This window comes from Rhinatrema bivittatum, chromosome 3 (assembly GCF_901001135.1).
Source record: "Rhinatrema bivittatum chromosome 3, aRhiBiv1.1, whole genome shotgun sequence".
NCBI lineage: Eukaryota > Metazoa > Chordata > Amphibia > Gymnophiona > Rhinatrematidae > Rhinatrema > Rhinatrema bivittatum.
The window spans coordinates 464,812,943-464,830,289 of record NC_042617.1 but is presented as its reverse complement, the minus strand read 5'-3'; the positions used below and the strand labels follow the sequence as shown (position 1 = coordinate 464,830,289).

The following is a 17,347-nucleotide window of genomic DNA, read 5'->3' as shown; positions in this document are numbered from 1 at the left end:
CAATTGAGATGAATGTTGGTATATAAAAATAATAAATAAATGATCTGTGGGTAATGTCATCAGGTGGTACTGGACAAATCTCTCTCTCCGAGCTAGAAATTCTACTGAGCGTGTGTGGGAGTTCCCGTACTAACGTTGACTCAGAGTCTGATTTTGTCTGCGCTTTGCACAGACAGCTTTCTCTTTCTCTTGATAGGAAAAAAAAATTCTCATTTTTCTCATGAAAGCAACCTCAAAACATAATTATTCAGTGCTATCTATAGAAATGGCCTTGAAGAAAACCTGCAGGTTTAAATATTGCACATGAACAGATAATGTCCCTTACTGATGGCTACAATTACCTCTATCTCTGTCTAGGTCCAGACCACAATCAACAAAACTGCCCAGTGTTATGTTCACCAGCCACAGCAATGCGTGGCCGACCTCGCTTACCTGGCCAAACCCCGGATCCAAGCCATCCTCTCTTGCGGTGATGAGGAGACGCTGCCACGATCCTCCTGGCCTCCAAATCTGCCCAGGCCAGATGCGACTAGGTGCGCGCAAGCGCCCCAAGCCGGTTCTTAAAGGAACTGCAGTGGGAAAAGTTCCCGCGGTTCCTCCCTAACGTCATCCAGCAGGGACTATTTAAACCTAGTCCCTGCTCTTCAGCCTTGCTTCTGCAACAGGTCTCCTGAAGCTGTTGGCTGCGTGATTTTTCCTCGTCTTGGTTTCTGCTTTGATCCCTGGATTGGTTTTGGACTCTGCTGCTCGCTGCCTGCCCTGACCCCTGGATTGTTACCGGACTCTGTTGCTCACTGCTGCTCTGACCCCTGGATTGCTGCTGGACTCTGCTGCTCGCTGCCTGCTCTGACCCCTGGATTGCTACTGGACTCTGTTGCATGCTGCCTGCCCTGACCCCTGGATTGCTACAGGACTCTGCTGCTCGCTGCCTGCCCCGACCCTTGGATTGTTACTGGACTCTGTTGCTCTCTCCCTGCCTCGACCTTTGGACTGTGTACTGGACTCTGCTGCTGACTGCTGCTGAACTAACAACTGAGATCTGCCTCCCCTATGATGAGAACCTGGGAAGTCTCCTCTCAGGTAGGCCTTGCTCGTCTAAGCTCAGGGGTCCATGTTCGCATCACCCAGACTGTGGTAGAATGTTGCCAAGGGCCCAGAGATTATGAGCAGCAAAAATTATAGCCCTCAGCTCTGAAAGAGGAAGTAGATCCACCTCTGGTAATCAATGATCTTCCTAGTCATCCAGGATCAGCCACAGCAAATCTTCCAGAACAACTCTGATTTAAAAAGAATTTGATGAATTGAAGCAAAAACCCACAAAGATTAAGGTCTGGGATTCCAACGCAGTCAGTGCCTTTTCCTGCCAAAATGCCAAAAACATTGACATCACCATACTGGCTCAGAATGCTTCATAGTGGGTTCCAGATATTGATTGGGATATCCCAATTGCAGTATCCTCTAGAAGAAGGGAGATGATGGATTCTCTGCAAGGAGAACTGTTCTGTCAACTAGTAACAGAAGCCACGTGGGAGGGGGCAATACCAGACCTGGTGCTTACCAACAGGGACAGTATTTCTAATGTTGTAGAGGATTATCATCTGGGAATTAGAGTCCACTGGAAGGTATGGTTCAATATTAGGATGCAAGAGATGATGGTCATTCTAAGAGGAGGGTCCTAGACTTCAGGAAAACAAACTTTCTCAAAATGGGGGAGTACCTCAAGGAGTCATCAGTTGGATAGGAAAATCTAGGGGAAGTAAAAGGGCAGTGGGCAAAACAAAAAACAGATATCATAAGGGCAACTAATCTTTTTGTTAGGAATGTAAATAAAGGGAAGACTAAAAAGAGACCGCTATAGTAGCTGAAAAGGTAAGGGAGAATAGGTTAGCATTCATAAATTACAAGAGATCACAGAAAGAGGAAGACAGGCAACAATATCTGGAAAAATTAAGAGAAGCTAGGAAAGTAGTCAGGAATGTGAACATTAGAATAGAAGAAAAAATAATAGCAAATACAGTAAAATAGGGGGACAAGACTTTTTTTTTTAATATATATGTTCGTGATAGAAGATAGTACAAAAGTGGCATTGTGAGACTCTAAAGGTGAAGAAGAGAAATATGTAGAGGCTGATGAGGGAAAAGCAAAATTGTTTAACAAATATTTCTGTTCAGTGTTTATGGTGGAAGGGCCTGGAGCAGGACCACATAAAACAAACACAAACAAGATTGGAAGTGAGGTAAAGCTCAAGCAATTTTCAGAACAATGTGTTTGTGAGGATTTAACTAAACTTAAAGTACATAAGGTGATGGGGCCAGATGGAATTCATCCAAGGGTACTTAGAGATGTCCTGGCAGCTCCACTGGATTTAAAAATTCAAATAAAGATATATTTATTTATTTTATTTATTTATTTAAGACTTTTATATACTGACAATCATTGGGAACATCTCATCGGTTTACATGAAAACGAAATGCAGCAAACAGGCTTTACATATAACAAGTAACGGGGATATATAAAATTTTATCAGTTAACATGTGAACGAAATGCCGCTAACTGGCTTTTAGAGGTAATAAGGAACAAGATAAATGTTACTATGGAAGGGGGACTGTAGTAACAAAAATTGTACAACTGTTGTATCGAGAACTATGTAACCGTATTTTTACAATTGTTATATCAAAACTATGTAACAGGAATTATATCCAGTTTTATATAAAAACTAGGGTGACAGGTAAACAGTGCAAGCTGGGGGAGCGTTTTGCGGGGAAAAGTATACACAAGAGATCATGGAAGGGAGAAGGTGGGACAGGCATAGGTGGAACAGGAACAGGTCTTATGAGGGAGGTAGGAGTGGGAGACTGGGGAGGGAGTGAGAGGAGCGTGAAGGAGGGGTAAGGGCGGGGGTGGGGGGGGAAGGGCTGAGGGGAACTGCCGGGTCAGGGAGCCAGGCTAGGGGGAAGAGTAAGGAGGAGTCGGGCCAGGGAGGAGCCAAAGGAGGGATGGTGAGCTTGTACATGCAGGGGGAAAAGTAGTTTATGTGTAAGCCTGCTTGAACAGCCAGGTCTTGAGGTTCTGTTTGAATTTTTTTGGGCATGGTTCTTGGTGAAGAGTGGAGGGCATGTTGTTCAATAGGGAAGACCAGCAATGGAGAAAGCATGGTTCATGGTGGAAGTGAGGTCTGTTTGGGTGAGGGGGTGTGTAATGTAGCCAGATATTGGTTTCTAGTAGGTCTGGTATTGGTGCGATAGTTGAGTTCTTTGAACCAGTTCATATTTTGGTTGTGGAGTGCTTTATGGATGAGTGTAAGAGTTTTGTATTGGCTCCTCGAAGATATTGGTAGCCAGTGTAAATGTTTGAGGACGGGGGGTAATGTGGTCATTTCTGTGTGTGTTGGTGAGGATACGGGCAGCAGCATTTTGGTGCAATTGGAGGGGTTGAGTAGCATTTTTAGGGAGGCCCAGAAGGATGGCATTGCAGTTGTTGATTTTTGACAGTATGAAGGATTGGAGGATTGTCCGAAAGTCACTGAGATATAACAGGGGTTTTAGTTTTTTTAACATGTGTAGTTTAAAGAAGCCGTCTTTTAGGGTGGCGCTGATGAACTTCTTTAATGATAGATGGTTATCCAGGGTGACACCGAGGCTGCGAACATGTTGAGACAGGGAGAGGTCAGTGGGGAGATTGATTGGCTGGGGGGGGGTGGGGGCTAAGGTCCATATTGTGGGGTGTGATGTGTAAGAGCTCGGTTTTAGTAGTATTGAGTGTCAGGAAGTTGTTTGCAAGGAGGGTGCTGATTGCTGCGAGGGCAGAGTTCCAGGTCTTAATGGCTTCGCATAATGTGTTCTTAATTGGAATCAGGATCTGAACGTTGTCTGCATATATGAAATGTGGAAGACCCAAATCAGAGAGTAGATGGCAGAGGGGGGAGTAGATAGATATTAAATAGGGTAGAGGATAATGAAGAGCCCTGCGGGATGCCTTGGCTAAGGTTAGTGGGGGTAGATTTGCAGTTCCCAATTTTTACGCTGTATTGTCGGTCGTTGAGGTATGATTGAAACCAGGAGAGTGCAGTGCCAGAGATGCCATTTTCTTTAAGGCGTTCTATTAGAATGGTGTGGTTGACAGTGTCAAATGCTGCAGATATGTCAAGCAGGGCCAAGATGAATGATTGGCCTTTGTCAAGACCTTTTAGGATGTGGTCAGTAAGGGAGGTGAGGAGGGTCTCGGTGCTGGGGTGTTTTTCGGAAACTATATTGTGAGGGGAAGAGTATGCGATGTTCATCTAGATAGTCAGTGAGTTGGCTATTAATGACTTTTTCAAGGATTTTTGTTAAGAAGGGAAGGTTGGAAATGGGGCGAAAGTTGCCTGGGTCAGTGGAGTCTAGTGTGGGTTTTTTTTAGGATCGGTTTCACTATAGCTTCTTTAAGTTGGCTGGAGACTGTGCCCAGTGTGATGGATCTGTTGATGATATTGGAGATGGGTTTGGTGATTACATCAGGTATGGTTAGGAGGGCTTTAGTGGGGATGGTGTCAGTGGGGTGCAGTGAGGGTTTAATTTTCTTTAGGATGGATGCTATTTCTAATGATGAGGTTGTCTCAAAGGAATTAATAATGGCAGATGTGTTAGTACAAAGAGTGGGTGATGGTGTGTATGTATTGGAGAAGAGTGACATGATTTTATTAATTTTATTGTGGAAAAATTGTGCAAGTTCTTCATATATACCAGATATGCAGTCATTCAGCTACTGCATAACCTAGTGGTAGCAAGTGGCAATTAGGTGGCCAAGATGGCGGCGTGAGCAGTCGTGTGGTTAGCCGCTCTTGAATTTAGTTCTACTTCGCATAGGATGCCGGTGAAAAGGAAGGGCAAGGTTCGAGTTTTCCCCCCCGAGCCATCCCTACCTGCTGTTCAGACGCGGATTACAAGCTACACTACTGCCTTAGTGGCGAAAACGGGCGACGAAATCCCCGCTTCGGTAGCTGGAGAGGGAGCTCCAGCACCGCTTGGGGAAGTCACTCTCAATCCCCCAGATTGTCGACCTCCACCGGCGCCCATGCTGCGGGCAGACCTCCAGCAAGCGGCGCCTCCCGATGACATCACTCATTCCCTGGATGGGGGACGCCGAGACCGGGAGGCAGTGCTGCCCTCGAGACTTTCCTCAAGCCTGCTAGGAACAGCAGCGACGCCGGGTTTGGAAGACCTGGAGCCTTCCCTGTCTCCTGTTGACCCGAGTGAGGAAGGACAGAGGCTACTGGAAGTTTTGACGGTGGATTCTTCAGGGTTGTCGAGTGAACGGGAAAGGGGTGAGTTTTTTATCCCCCCTAAACCGGCAACGGTGACTCTGGATGTTCTGTGGGAACTAATGGCCAGCATTGGTCATTTTGTGAAAGAAGCAGACACTAGATACAAGAAAGTGGAAGCTGAAATGCATTCCCTGACTCTTAAAATGGAAGGTCATATTAAAGAAGTTGGAAAAAGGCTAACAGACATTGAGAAAACATCTATACAAGTTCAAACAGTGAATGTTAAGATGATTAAAGATCTGGGATTGTAGGTGCCATATAAAGCATTTGGATACTAAATACATCTTCAACCATCCAGACCAATTGCGAGCATATTTAGATACACACTCTTAATCAATGTTTGCAAGGTATTTATATTATTTGTGGGAAATAGACATGATGAAGGTATTAAAGAATTCTTTGTGATGATGCTCCAGGTTTTACTTAACTTTAAATAGTTCTCTAACTTTCTTGTTGATTTTCCTATAACTCAGGGTAACAAGAAAACTATTGTATTGAATTAGAAATTCTTGTGAATTGTCCATGGATTGTATAAACCTGATTGTTTGTTTTTTAAAATATTGAAATGCAATAAAAATAAAATAAAATAAAAAAAAAAAGATCTGGGATATCAGTCAAAGAGACTGGAATCATTGGAGAATTATAGTAGACATTTGAACTTGAGATTTCTGAACTTTCTGCGTGCTTTAGGGGAGGATGTACAAAGCACATTAAAAAAGTTTTTCCTTGAGAATTTAAAATTTGGAGAATCTAATCTACCAATAGTCAATAAAGCCTATTTTCTTACTAAGATTGAAAGGAGAATCACTGAAAACCAATTAGGTCTTTTAGATAATCTTACACAATTTATAGAAAGTTCTGCCATCGAGATAATGGGCAGGGGTACTTTATTAGTATCATTTGTCATGGAAAAGGATATCAGTAATGTAATGAAGGCATACTGTTACGAGCGCGCGCGGGCGCGGTCGTCTCCAGCGGGTGGTGAGCCCTTGGGCCACGGCAGGACTCAAGGAGGAGCCCAAAGCCACACCGTGGGAGGTGAGCTGAGCAGGCATGGGGAGCCAGGTGGGTACAAAAGCAGGGAGTCCGACCCTCAGCCGGACCTGCACGCCCATGGTAGCCAACACTGGGAAGTTGACTGATGAACGGTCCTCCAACTGTTCCCGGCCCTTTCGGACCTGCCGCTGGGTACGGCAATGGGCGGCAGGCCGGACAGAGGCGAGGGCAGACAGAGTCCTTTACACTGAAGACATCGTAGACAAGGCAGGTGCAGACATCGTAGACAAGGCTAGTGCAGACAACGAAGATGAGGGCTGGGAGGAAGACAAGGCACTGTCCATCAGGGCGCCCTACTCAGCCCACCCGTGGGACTGAGTCGCGGACCACCCCGTCCCAGACGCGCCCTACACAGCCCAGGAAGGCTGGTCGCGGACCACGCTGAGGAAAGGAGGGTGCACCAGGAAAGGTCCAGTCGAGAAGGAACTCCGATGCCGGGACCAATGACATCCGAAGCCCCGTCGGCTGGCAGGAACAGAAGCTCAAGAGCCCGGGGGACGAATCCCTCCTGTTGGCCACACCAGGGCCCAACAGGCCAGAAGGCTCAGGAGCCAGACGAGGACATCAAGGAAAAGCAGGAACTGGATCAGACATCAGGTAACACATCAAGGCAGACATCAGTAACATCAGGTAGCGGACATCAAAACAGGACAAGGCACCATCAACACAGGCAAGACCACGGATGACCTGGATCGAGGAGAAGGCTACAGGCAACTGTAGAGCCCGATCCGAAGGCCAGTTGCAAGTGACAAGAAAGTCCTTATATACTGGAGGTTGTAGGCAACTCCCTGGGAGGAGTTTGCCAGGACCGCCCCTCACTGGTCCTATAAGTAAGGTGGAGAGCTGCGGGCCAGCCCCTAGGGAAACGGGCGTGGCTGGAAACCAGGAAGTCCAAACAGCCAAGCAAGCCACAGGAACAGCTAGGCCTCTCAGACCCTGGAGCAAGTCCCGGATGGAACACAGGCGAGGCCCTGGCTTCGGAGGGGCCTCCGGTGGAAGGTGAGAGACCACCTGTAGCGCACAACAGGGGGGATCGTAACACATACTTTCAAAATGCTGCAGAAAATTTCTACGGTCAATTGGTTAAGATTTTCCCTGACTTTTCTAGACCTACCCAATTAAGAAGGCAGGAATTTATTAAACTAAGACCACAAGTAGTGGCCTTAGGGTACACGTTTCTATTGAGATATCCTTGTAGGTGTCTCATTAAAGGAAAAGGTGAAAATTTTGCATTTACAGCTGTAGAACAACTTAAATCTTTCTTAAATGCAAGAAATGTGGCTTTAGTTCCACGGCAAGAAACTTAGGCAATCATTAAAGTTATACACCACTAAAAAACGTTAAGCCAGTTTCTATTTGTCAGATATTGTTAGTATCTCCCCCAAGCTGGCCAAAAGTTCCTTTTGGGTCCAACGAGGGTCCCGGAGCGAACGCGCGGGGAATCACGTGACGGCCGCGTCACTCCGACGTGACGCCGACGTCACGTGCTCCTCGCAAAGGAGTACAGAAATGGCGTCCTGACTCCCCGCTAGACCACCAGGGAGTTTTGGTAAGTCTTGGGGGGGGGATTAAGGAGGGTGAGGGGTTTAAATTTTTATTTAGGATCAACAATCGCGATTTCCAACGTATTCAACATAGCTATGTTGAATAAGTTGGAAATCCGATCGTTTTCGCCTCATCACTTTTTTAAGTTAAAAAAAAAAAGTTGCGTTTTACCTATAAGTTCAAAACAAATGCACACCCCTACCAGATAGTCTTTATCAGTGGCTTCTGAACTTATGCTACAGGAAGATACATTTCATACCCTATAAAAGACCATTCTATCTGAGAAGATTGTACAGGCCATATCTTCAATATTGTCTACCTGCTTTCCAATCCCATAGACAACCTTCACAAATGGTGCAAATTAGGGACCATACAACAGAATGCCATCAACAAAAACCTCAGCAACAACATCTAGCAAAACTGGCTCTGAGTTTTTGATCCAATATGAACCCCAGTCACCAGTGGGAGACAGAATCTTCAATTATTTGCCTACCTGTAGACAAATAACTACGAATCTATAGATTCTAAAAATAGAGTAAAATGTTTCAGAACAACCAATATTTCCACACCTAGCAGTGCCAAGCAACAACCCATCCAATCTCCTTATACTGAAATAAGAGATACAGAAACTTTTACAAAAAAAAGGCCATTCAGAAGTTGCCACTTACACTTCACAAAAATACTTCCTTATCTCGAACAAGACAGGAGATCTTCAGTCCATCCTAGACCTAAGAAGAATCAATTGCCATCTCCAAGAGAAATTCAAAATGATCTCGCTGTCTACAATCTTTCCATTCCTTCAGCACAATGATTTGATGTGTTTCCTAGGTCTCAAGAATGACTTCACACACATTCCAATAAACCCATATTCTTGGTGATTCCTCTGTTTCAGAGTTGGGGGAAAAAACACTACCAATACAAGATTCTTCTATTTGGACTCTCTTCAGACTCAGTATCTTCACAAAATGCCTTGCACATCAGTGCTGTCAAGGGATTTAGACTGTCCCTTATCTGGATAATTGGCTACTAGTAGCCCTGACAAGGAAAACACTTTTGTTTCATACTCAGATCACATTACACTGGCTTCACTTTCTGGGATTTCTCCTCAACTAGAAGAAAGCCATACTACAAACAACTTGGTGACTTCAATAGGAGCCCAAATAGATACAACTTTGTCAAAGGCTTTCCTACCCTTGGACAGAAGACTTGCCCTATGCAAAATTGGAAAAGGAATACTGAAAAAGTCAATGATTCCCATTTGCATAATAGTACTTTTAGGACACAAGGCAGTAATTATTCACGTCGTCCCTCTAATATGCTTGCATGTGTGTCATCTTCAATGGGATCTGCAGATCCAATGGTATCAACTTCTTCAACCTTTTCACTGAAATAAGAAATATGTTGGTGGCTATGACAAGAAGTACTGCAGAATAGAGCACCGCACCACACGATTCAGCATAAGATGATATTAATGACAGATGCCTCCACGATGGGCTGGGGAGCTCACACCAGCCAACACAAAATACAGGGTACCTGGACCTTCTCAGAACAGAAATTACAGATCAATTTACTAGAGTGGAGGTCAATCTTTTTAACATCTACTACATAGGAAACACATAATGATTCACATGGACAATCAAGTTGCCATGTTTTATATCAACAAACAAGGAGGTAAAGGATCTTGGATCCTATGTCAAGAAACCCTTTAAATTTGGGAATGGGCACTTCAAGCAACATACCTCCCTTGGTATACAAAACACTAGAGATGTGAATCGGAACCGGAATTGGTTCGGATTCTGGTTCCAATTCACATTGTGGGTTTTTTTCGTCCGGCCCAATCGCGGTTTTGTTTATCAGCTGCGCCCGAGCCGATAAACAAAAAACCCACCCCAACCCTTTAAAACGAATCCATTAGATTCCCCTACCCTCCTGACCCCCCCCCCAAAAACATTTTACAGGTACATGGTGGTCCAGTGGGGGTCCCGGGAGCGATCTCCCGCTCTCGGGCCGTCGGCTGCCACTAATAAAAATGGCGCCGATGGCCTTTGCCCTTACCATGTGACAGGGTATCCGTGCCATTGGTCGGCCCCTGTCACATGGAGGGAGCACTGGATGGCCGGCGCCACCTTAGGGTGATAGTGTCTAATGATCTGAAGTCGGCGAAACAATGTGACAAGGCGATAGCAAAAGCCAGAAGAATGCTGGGCTGCATAGCGAGAGGAATATCGAGTAAGAAAAGGGAAGTGATTATCCCCTTGTACAGGTCCTTGGTGAGGCCTCACCTAGAGTACTGTGTTCAGTTCTGGAGACTGTATCTACAAAGAGACAGAGACAAGATGGAGGCGGTACAGAAAAGGGCGACCAGAAAGGTGGAGGGTCTTCATCAAATGACTTATGAGGAGAGATTGAAGAATCTAAATATGTACACCCTGGAAGAAAGGAGGAGCAGGGGTGATATGATTCAAATTTTCAGATACTTGAAAGGTTTTAACGATCCAAAGACAACGACAAACCTTTTCCATCAGAAAAAAATCAGCAGAACCAGGGGTCATGAGCTGTAGCTCTAGGGAGGAAGACTCAGAACCAAATGTCAGGAAGTATTTCTTCACGGAGAGGGTGGTGGATGCCTGGAATGCCCTTCCGGAGGACGTGGTGAAGACCAGAACTGTGAAGGACTTCAAAGGGGCGTGGGATAAACACTGTGGATCCATCAAGTCTAGAGGACGTGAATGAAGAAGGGGTGGCTCGCAGGAATGAAGGCTACTACCTGGAGATAATACCCTTATTCAATATACATACACACGGTTAATGTGACTCCAACATTGCTCTAAGCTTCAACAGTAAGAGGAAATGTGGAAAAACAGAAGGATTTGCATTCACAAAAAAGCGGGGTGTAGCTTGCTTGCTACGGTGGTTACTACCCCCAAACCAAATAAGCCTGATACTTTACGTTCAATGCATATCCAGCATAGCTCTCTGCTTCAAAGGCAGGGGAGAAAGTCTGTTACTTCACTTTCAAAGCATAGCCAGCATAGCTCTCTGCTTCAATGGCAGGGGAGAAAGTCTGTTACTTCACTTTCAATGCATAGCCAGCATAGCTCTCTGCTTCAATGGCAGGGGAGAAAGTCTGTTACTTCACTTTCAAAGCATATCCAGCATAGCTCTCTGCTTCAACGGCAGGGGCAATGTAGAAAAGAGGATCTATATATAGACAACAACCAACAAGAACTGAATTACATAGTTGAGTAAACAAAAGCATGGGTGTAGCTTGCTTATTGAGGCAGTTACTACCCCTAACTAAGCTACATATTCAATTACATGCAGTTCCAACACTGCTCTCTACATTAATGGTGGGGTGGAAGAGAAATAGAACTAAAAGGTACTAAGAGCCAAGCATAACAAGTAAGAGGAAAGAAAAAAAAAAGAGTGCATAACTTGCTGGGCAGACTGGATGGGCCGTTTGGTCTTCTTCTGCCGTCATTTCTGTTTCTATATGTTTCTAATACAGTGGATAACCACCACTGCTCACCTCAATTGGGTCATAATCCACTATCCATTTTTTTTTCAGATGTTTTTTTTCAATTCATTGATTATTTCCTTAACACTGTGGACACCAACTCTTGCTCGCCACAGTGTGCTCACACTCAGCTGTCCAACAAAAGATCTTTCTTTCTCCCCTCAATCAGGGCTTCTTCAGGGACTCGTGCAAAATAGACAATTCATCAATCTGAGATACACTGTTCTTCACAGATTTCTAAAAAATCAAAACAAACCCCCATAAACATTTCCAAATTTCCTATACCTCTCACGGAATAACATCTAGATAGATACTGACCTATAGTACAAAACGCCGGTACTACCCGTTCATATTCTTTATATCCAGGTTAAAACCAAAATTTACCGACCTCAATAATCTTTATCAAAACATCATCTTCATCAATGTGCCATCGACACTAAAGCCAGCCGATGAGATGGAAGTCGGAGACGAATATGGCGGGCACTCAGCCAAACTTTCTGGCCGGGTCGGAAGAGTGGAGCAGGTCGTCGATGGAGATCCGAGGTGCATTTAGTGTGCTCAGCAGCTTGCGAGAGACGTTCTCTTACTTGGGTCCATACTTGGCAGTTGATTTGAGCCATGGATTATGCTGCAGGAGACGGAACCAAAACAGGAACAGGAAGGGGCAGACGGGGCTGCCTTCCAAAGACCACTGAAAAGGGAGACACATTGGTGGCTGCTGTGAGATGAGTATTATGTGACAGCTCGGCCCAAGGGAGGAGGTCTGACCAATCATTCTGTTGATCATTGACCTATGAGCTTAGGAACGCTTTCAAGGTCCGATTCCTTCTCTTGGCCTGCCCATTGGCCTGAGAGTGATAGGCCAAGGTGTAGCTCAAGGAAATACTGAATTTCTGACATAGAGACAACAACCAACAAGGACTGAATTGCACAGTCTGGGTAAACAAATAAGCGTGGGAGTAGCTTGCTTATTGTGGCGGTTACTACCTCTAACAAATTAAGCCTGATACTTCACTTTGAATGCATATCCAGCACAGCTCATTGCTTCAATGGCAGGGGGAATGAAGAAATAGGATTTACATCCAGTCAACACCTAACAAGGCATTGATCTGAGCAGTATGAGTATACAAACATCTGGGTAACTTGCTCGATACAACGGTTATTACCATCAAACATTAAGCCTTATACTTCACTTTGATACAGCTCCGACACTGCTCTCTGCATCAATGGCGGGGGTGGAAGGAAATTAGAATAAAAAAGCTACCAATAAGGGCCCTGAATTCAGTGGTTGGAGTAACAGGGTCCATCAAACCCAGGATGCTGGGCTTGATGGACCCTTGGTCTGACCCAGTATGGCATGTTCTTATGAAAAAATAAGTGTGAAAGCTTGCTGGGCAGACTGGATGAGCCTAGTCATCTTCTTCTGCCGTCATTTCTATGTTTCTATATTACCACCTGGTAATAAATGTAATGTGTGTTTATAATCATTAACCACGAACCTCCTTCCAAAATTTGTTGGAAAAAAACACATTTTTAATATTTATTTCAATTTTGTAAAGCACTTAAAAAATGTGCTCATATCTTTTACTTCTTTAAAATTTAAAATTTTTTTGTCCTTATATTTGCTAGGTAAACCGTTGATAACTTAAACAGTCCAAATCTTCAAAGTAGAACAAGAGAGTCCTTACGGACAAATTTTCAAAGGCCTACATGCGTAAAAACCAGGGTCAGGCCTTGTGTATGCAGTGCACATTTTATAATGGATCCGGCCACTTACATAAACCCCAGTATGTGCTCAAATGCTGGGTCCTAAAGTAGAGGCAGGTCGGGGGTGTGGTCTGGGTGGAGAGGGGTGGGGTGGGGCAGGACGGAGGCCAGCCAAGACATCAGCCATTAGCCACTGTCCCTGGGAAGCATGTGCTGGCAGCCGGCCAGCACGTGGAAACTACTTCTGCTCCAGAGAAGAATTAAGTGGGAAGATAAAAAAAATTTCGGGTAGCTAGGTAGGCGTTAGGGGTCGGGGTAGAGAGGGGAAAGGGAAGGAAGGTTAGGCGGGGGGGGGGGGGGGGGTAGAGAACTAGAGGAGGAATTAGAGGAGGCCTGATTGCATCACCATGTGTAATGCTCGAAAATTTGCCCCCCTGCACGTACCACCTGCACTCTAACACACTGAGAACTGTGTGTACATGGACGCATTCACACTCCTTTTAAAATCGACCCCTTTTCAATAAATGTTAACAAAATGACACATTGTACAATGACTAAAAAGCTTGCTGCCCTCCCAACAGTAAGCTCTCTACCATGAATGGCATCCGAGGTAGAGAGCAAGAGCGGTGTTTGGAATTTTGAGCATGAGATCATTTGCGACACGAAGTTGTGTTGTGATTTTGTGACGAGCGATATCCCCTGAAGAAAGACTGATGTCTGAAATGTTGCACAATGTGTCATTTTGTTAACATTTGTTGAAAAGTAAGGACTCTTTTGTTCTATTTTGAAGATTTGGACTGTTTAAGTTATCAACAGTTTACCTAGCTAATAGAAGGACAAAAAAAATAAAAAAATACAAACAAGTAAAAGATATGTGCACATTTTTTAAGTGCTTTACAAAATTGAAATAAATATTAAAAATTTGTTTTTTGCCAACACACTGACAATATCAGCCCAATTGGAAGGAGGTTGGTGGTTAATGATTATAAACACACATTTAATTTATTTATGGATAATATATGAAACCTACAACCTTGTCCAATCAATTATTAAACATTTTTTTGTATATTTAAAAGTAGTTAATATATTTAAAATAATTAAAAATAATAAAAATAAAAATAGAAAAAAGTTAATAAATGCATGTGGGAGAGGAAGGTCTTAGGTTTTAATGTGTTACTGATGGGCTTCACCTTCTGGATAGTGAAGTTTGCTAGTTGTAATGAACTTTTAGGGGCAGCCAATCTGTGACTGGAAAACATTACTTATAATGGTTTGTAATGAAATCTATATTGTTGAGATTTTCACTAATTATTTCCTACATTTCTGTTTAGGGTACAGTTTATCACATGGAATTGTAAGAGTGCAACCTCTTATAACGTGCAATGGCCCAATCCGGATTGGTCTTTCAAAAAAGGCTAAAACTAAACAGCTTCATCCATATCTGAAATAAGTTAATTCTATCCATCACAGATGTTACTTATATATTCAAAAATCTTTTTTTGCTAAAACATTGTGAAAAATATGGTTTGTTACCCTTGTAAATAAATGTTTTAGGTCTTTATTTTGCAAAATTCAAAGATGTGCAAAGCAAAAAGCACAGGAATACAGAGCTGAATATCAATGAAATAGCCCAAATACCTTCCTTGCAGCATAAGAAAAAATTCTGTGAAACAGATATTGCTAGATGTTCATCCAATTGTACTGCTTATTGATATTGTAAAATTGCGGCCATAATATTTACAGTTTTTGGTTGCTAACATAAATCACATTGAAATATCTAGTTGTAAAGAATAATCTTGTTATTGTTTTCAGTTTATAGAATGAATATTTGCTAATGAAAATAAAATAGAATTAGATATTGACTACTAATGTTATGTTTAGCATTTTAAGATGAATATTTATTAGTGCCTTTGTTAAAATGTGAGAGGCTATTGAGCCCAGTCTCAGCAGCTATAATTAACATGGTGCCAAGCCTGGCCTGTACCCCTCTCTTCATGACTGAGATAGAAAGAATGAAAAGGGGTGGGGGAATAAGGGAGAAGATATTCACGTGCCTCCTTATGGGCTGATTATGGCCTGAGGGAAGGGGACATCATTGGTTGGCAAGGAGGTGGGATTTAAGGTTGAAATTTTCTACTATAAACTAGGGATAGCAGTTAGGCACTCCCTCTTTGATCGGTTCATCTGGCATCAGGCAAGTGTTCTTACTTGGCAGGATGGTGGGCCTCTGGGAATGGGAACAGCACACAATGGCCTGATGGTTAGTTGGGAAGCAGCATTCTGTCTTGCTTTGGTATTGGATGGTGCTCGGGCTGCAAAATCAGTTTGGGGCCCTGAAGTTGTGGGGATTGAGGCTCCGGGTGTGCTGAGGTGGTTGAGGAACTGCCTTTTCTAATGGCTGATTTGTGGTGGGGGAAGGTCTAAAGTATGATCATTCGGGGGGAGGGGGGGGAGGACAGGGGTTGTCTCAAATGGGGCAGCAGGTGGGGGAAGGGGAGTGGGGAAGGCATGGGAGTGTATGTTGAGCTGTCCTATGTCATTGCGATGTCAGGCTAGACCATGGAGTGCAGATGCTGGGAGGGCAGCAATGAGATGGTGGATTTGTCATTCAGTGGTGCGGATGGATAGCTGGGGGACTGATGGGAGAATTGCAGTGCAGGTCAGGCATTTCTGGCATAGTGTTAGGGAGTAGGCCAGAGAAGTAAGTGTGGATGCATTGTTGGGACTTGATGGGAATGGGGCATATACTCGCACAGCATGCTCCTGTTATGCCCATGCTGGTGGCTTTATGGTGGCAGGCTGATGTGGCTATGTGTACATCCCAGGAAGGAGTTGGGATGCAGTTTTTCTTGGGCTATGGGGTGGGTGCCTATAGTCCATTTCAGTGTGAGTACCCTGGGACTCTGAGGTGGGGGTAGAATGGAGGCCATGGCAGTGGTGGGGCAGGATGGGAGTTTTGGGGGTTGGTGGTGGGTTACAAGGGTGGAAGGGTGTTTCCTCTGGAGGGGATGATTGTATTTGATGGGTTGGTATGGGGTGTCAGGGTCAGTATGGGATAATGGGAATCACAGTTGCAATTGTCAGTTTGTAGGGTCCTTCGCAGATATGCCTATTTGCTGGGTTCCTTTCTCCCTTCCTAGGTTGTGTGGTAGATAGGAAGAGGGTATGGGGTTAGCTGCTCTACATTTGGATGTGTGTTGTCCTTTTCTGCCATGAGGTGTTGAGGGCCATTGCAAGTATTATATACCACTCCCATAGTCTTGGGTTAGCAGCTCTATGGGGGTAAGGGGTCAAAGGTATGTCACACCAGGGTGGAGCGAGAGGCATTATGAATTAATATGGCCATGGAAAACCATTTGTTGAGCTTTGAGGTCTCCTTACAGGTATCAGCATGGCACTCAGGTTTGGGTTGAGGGGGCATTGTGGACTAGAGGGAGCAGGGTTAGGGTAAGAGTATGAGGGGTGAAGAGCAGCTGGAGGATAGATGAGTAGCTTGGATTGGCAGGGTGACATGCAAGGTCAAGTTCGAAGTGGGGTACAGTTTGGGGAGATCCAGCTGGGGGATGGGGTGCCTTGGTAAGGAACTGTGTCAGAATCTCCAGTGTGATTACTTACTATCCGTTGGGGCTCCTGGGGATTTTATTCTGTGATAGGGTTTTGCAGCTTTGCTTGGGCTGGTGACATGGGGTTTTGGGGGGAGAGGATTGGTGGTTGGTATTGTAGTGTCTCATAACCTATTGCGATTACCTGCTTTTGGTTGGGCATGGTACCTATCAGGGAGGTGGCTGTTAGGGCAATGGGGTGCGACAGGGTGATAGAAATATATGCTTAGAGTCTTGCTAGGCAACTTGGAGCACAGAAAAGGAGGAGGGGAGTACCCCACCATGTTAATGGCATTGCTTAGTAGAGTCTTTTTCTTCTTTATTGTAATGAGTCTGTTCTCAACCCACTAGAGGTGGGAGTTGAATTTCAGTACATCATTGCTATGTGTGAAGGAAGGAGATGGCAATGGGTAGACAAATTGGGAAGGGGCAGTAGACAGGCCATCAGATTCCCTTTAGTGAAGTGGCTAGATTTGGTGGATTCAGGGCCTAGGTGGCCATGTGGGGGAAGTGGCAGGCATCACAGGGCATTTTTATCTACAGGTGGTACTTGTCATGTTACAATGTAAGCACACAATGGTTTATTTAGTCTACCCAGCGAGAGTTTTTGGGAAGTAG

At 44.4% G+C, this 17,347-nt stretch overlaps 1 protein-coding gene across 1 annotated transcript in view; it reads left to right on the top strand.

Annotated features, from left to right (window-relative positions):
- RAD51AP2 (RAD51 associated protein 2) overlaps window positions 1-14,931 on the top strand; it is a 97,012-nt gene extending 82,081 nt beyond the window's left edge. The window contains exon 3 of the mRNA XM_029595941.1: window positions 14,459-14,931. Coding sequence (XP_029451801.1) covers window positions 14,459-14,577 — 119 coding nt within the window. The 3' untranslated portion in view covers window positions 14,578-14,931. The remainder of the gene's footprint in view (window positions 1-14,458) is intronic.
- The last annotated feature ends 2,416 nt before the right edge of the window (window positions 14,932-17,347 follow it).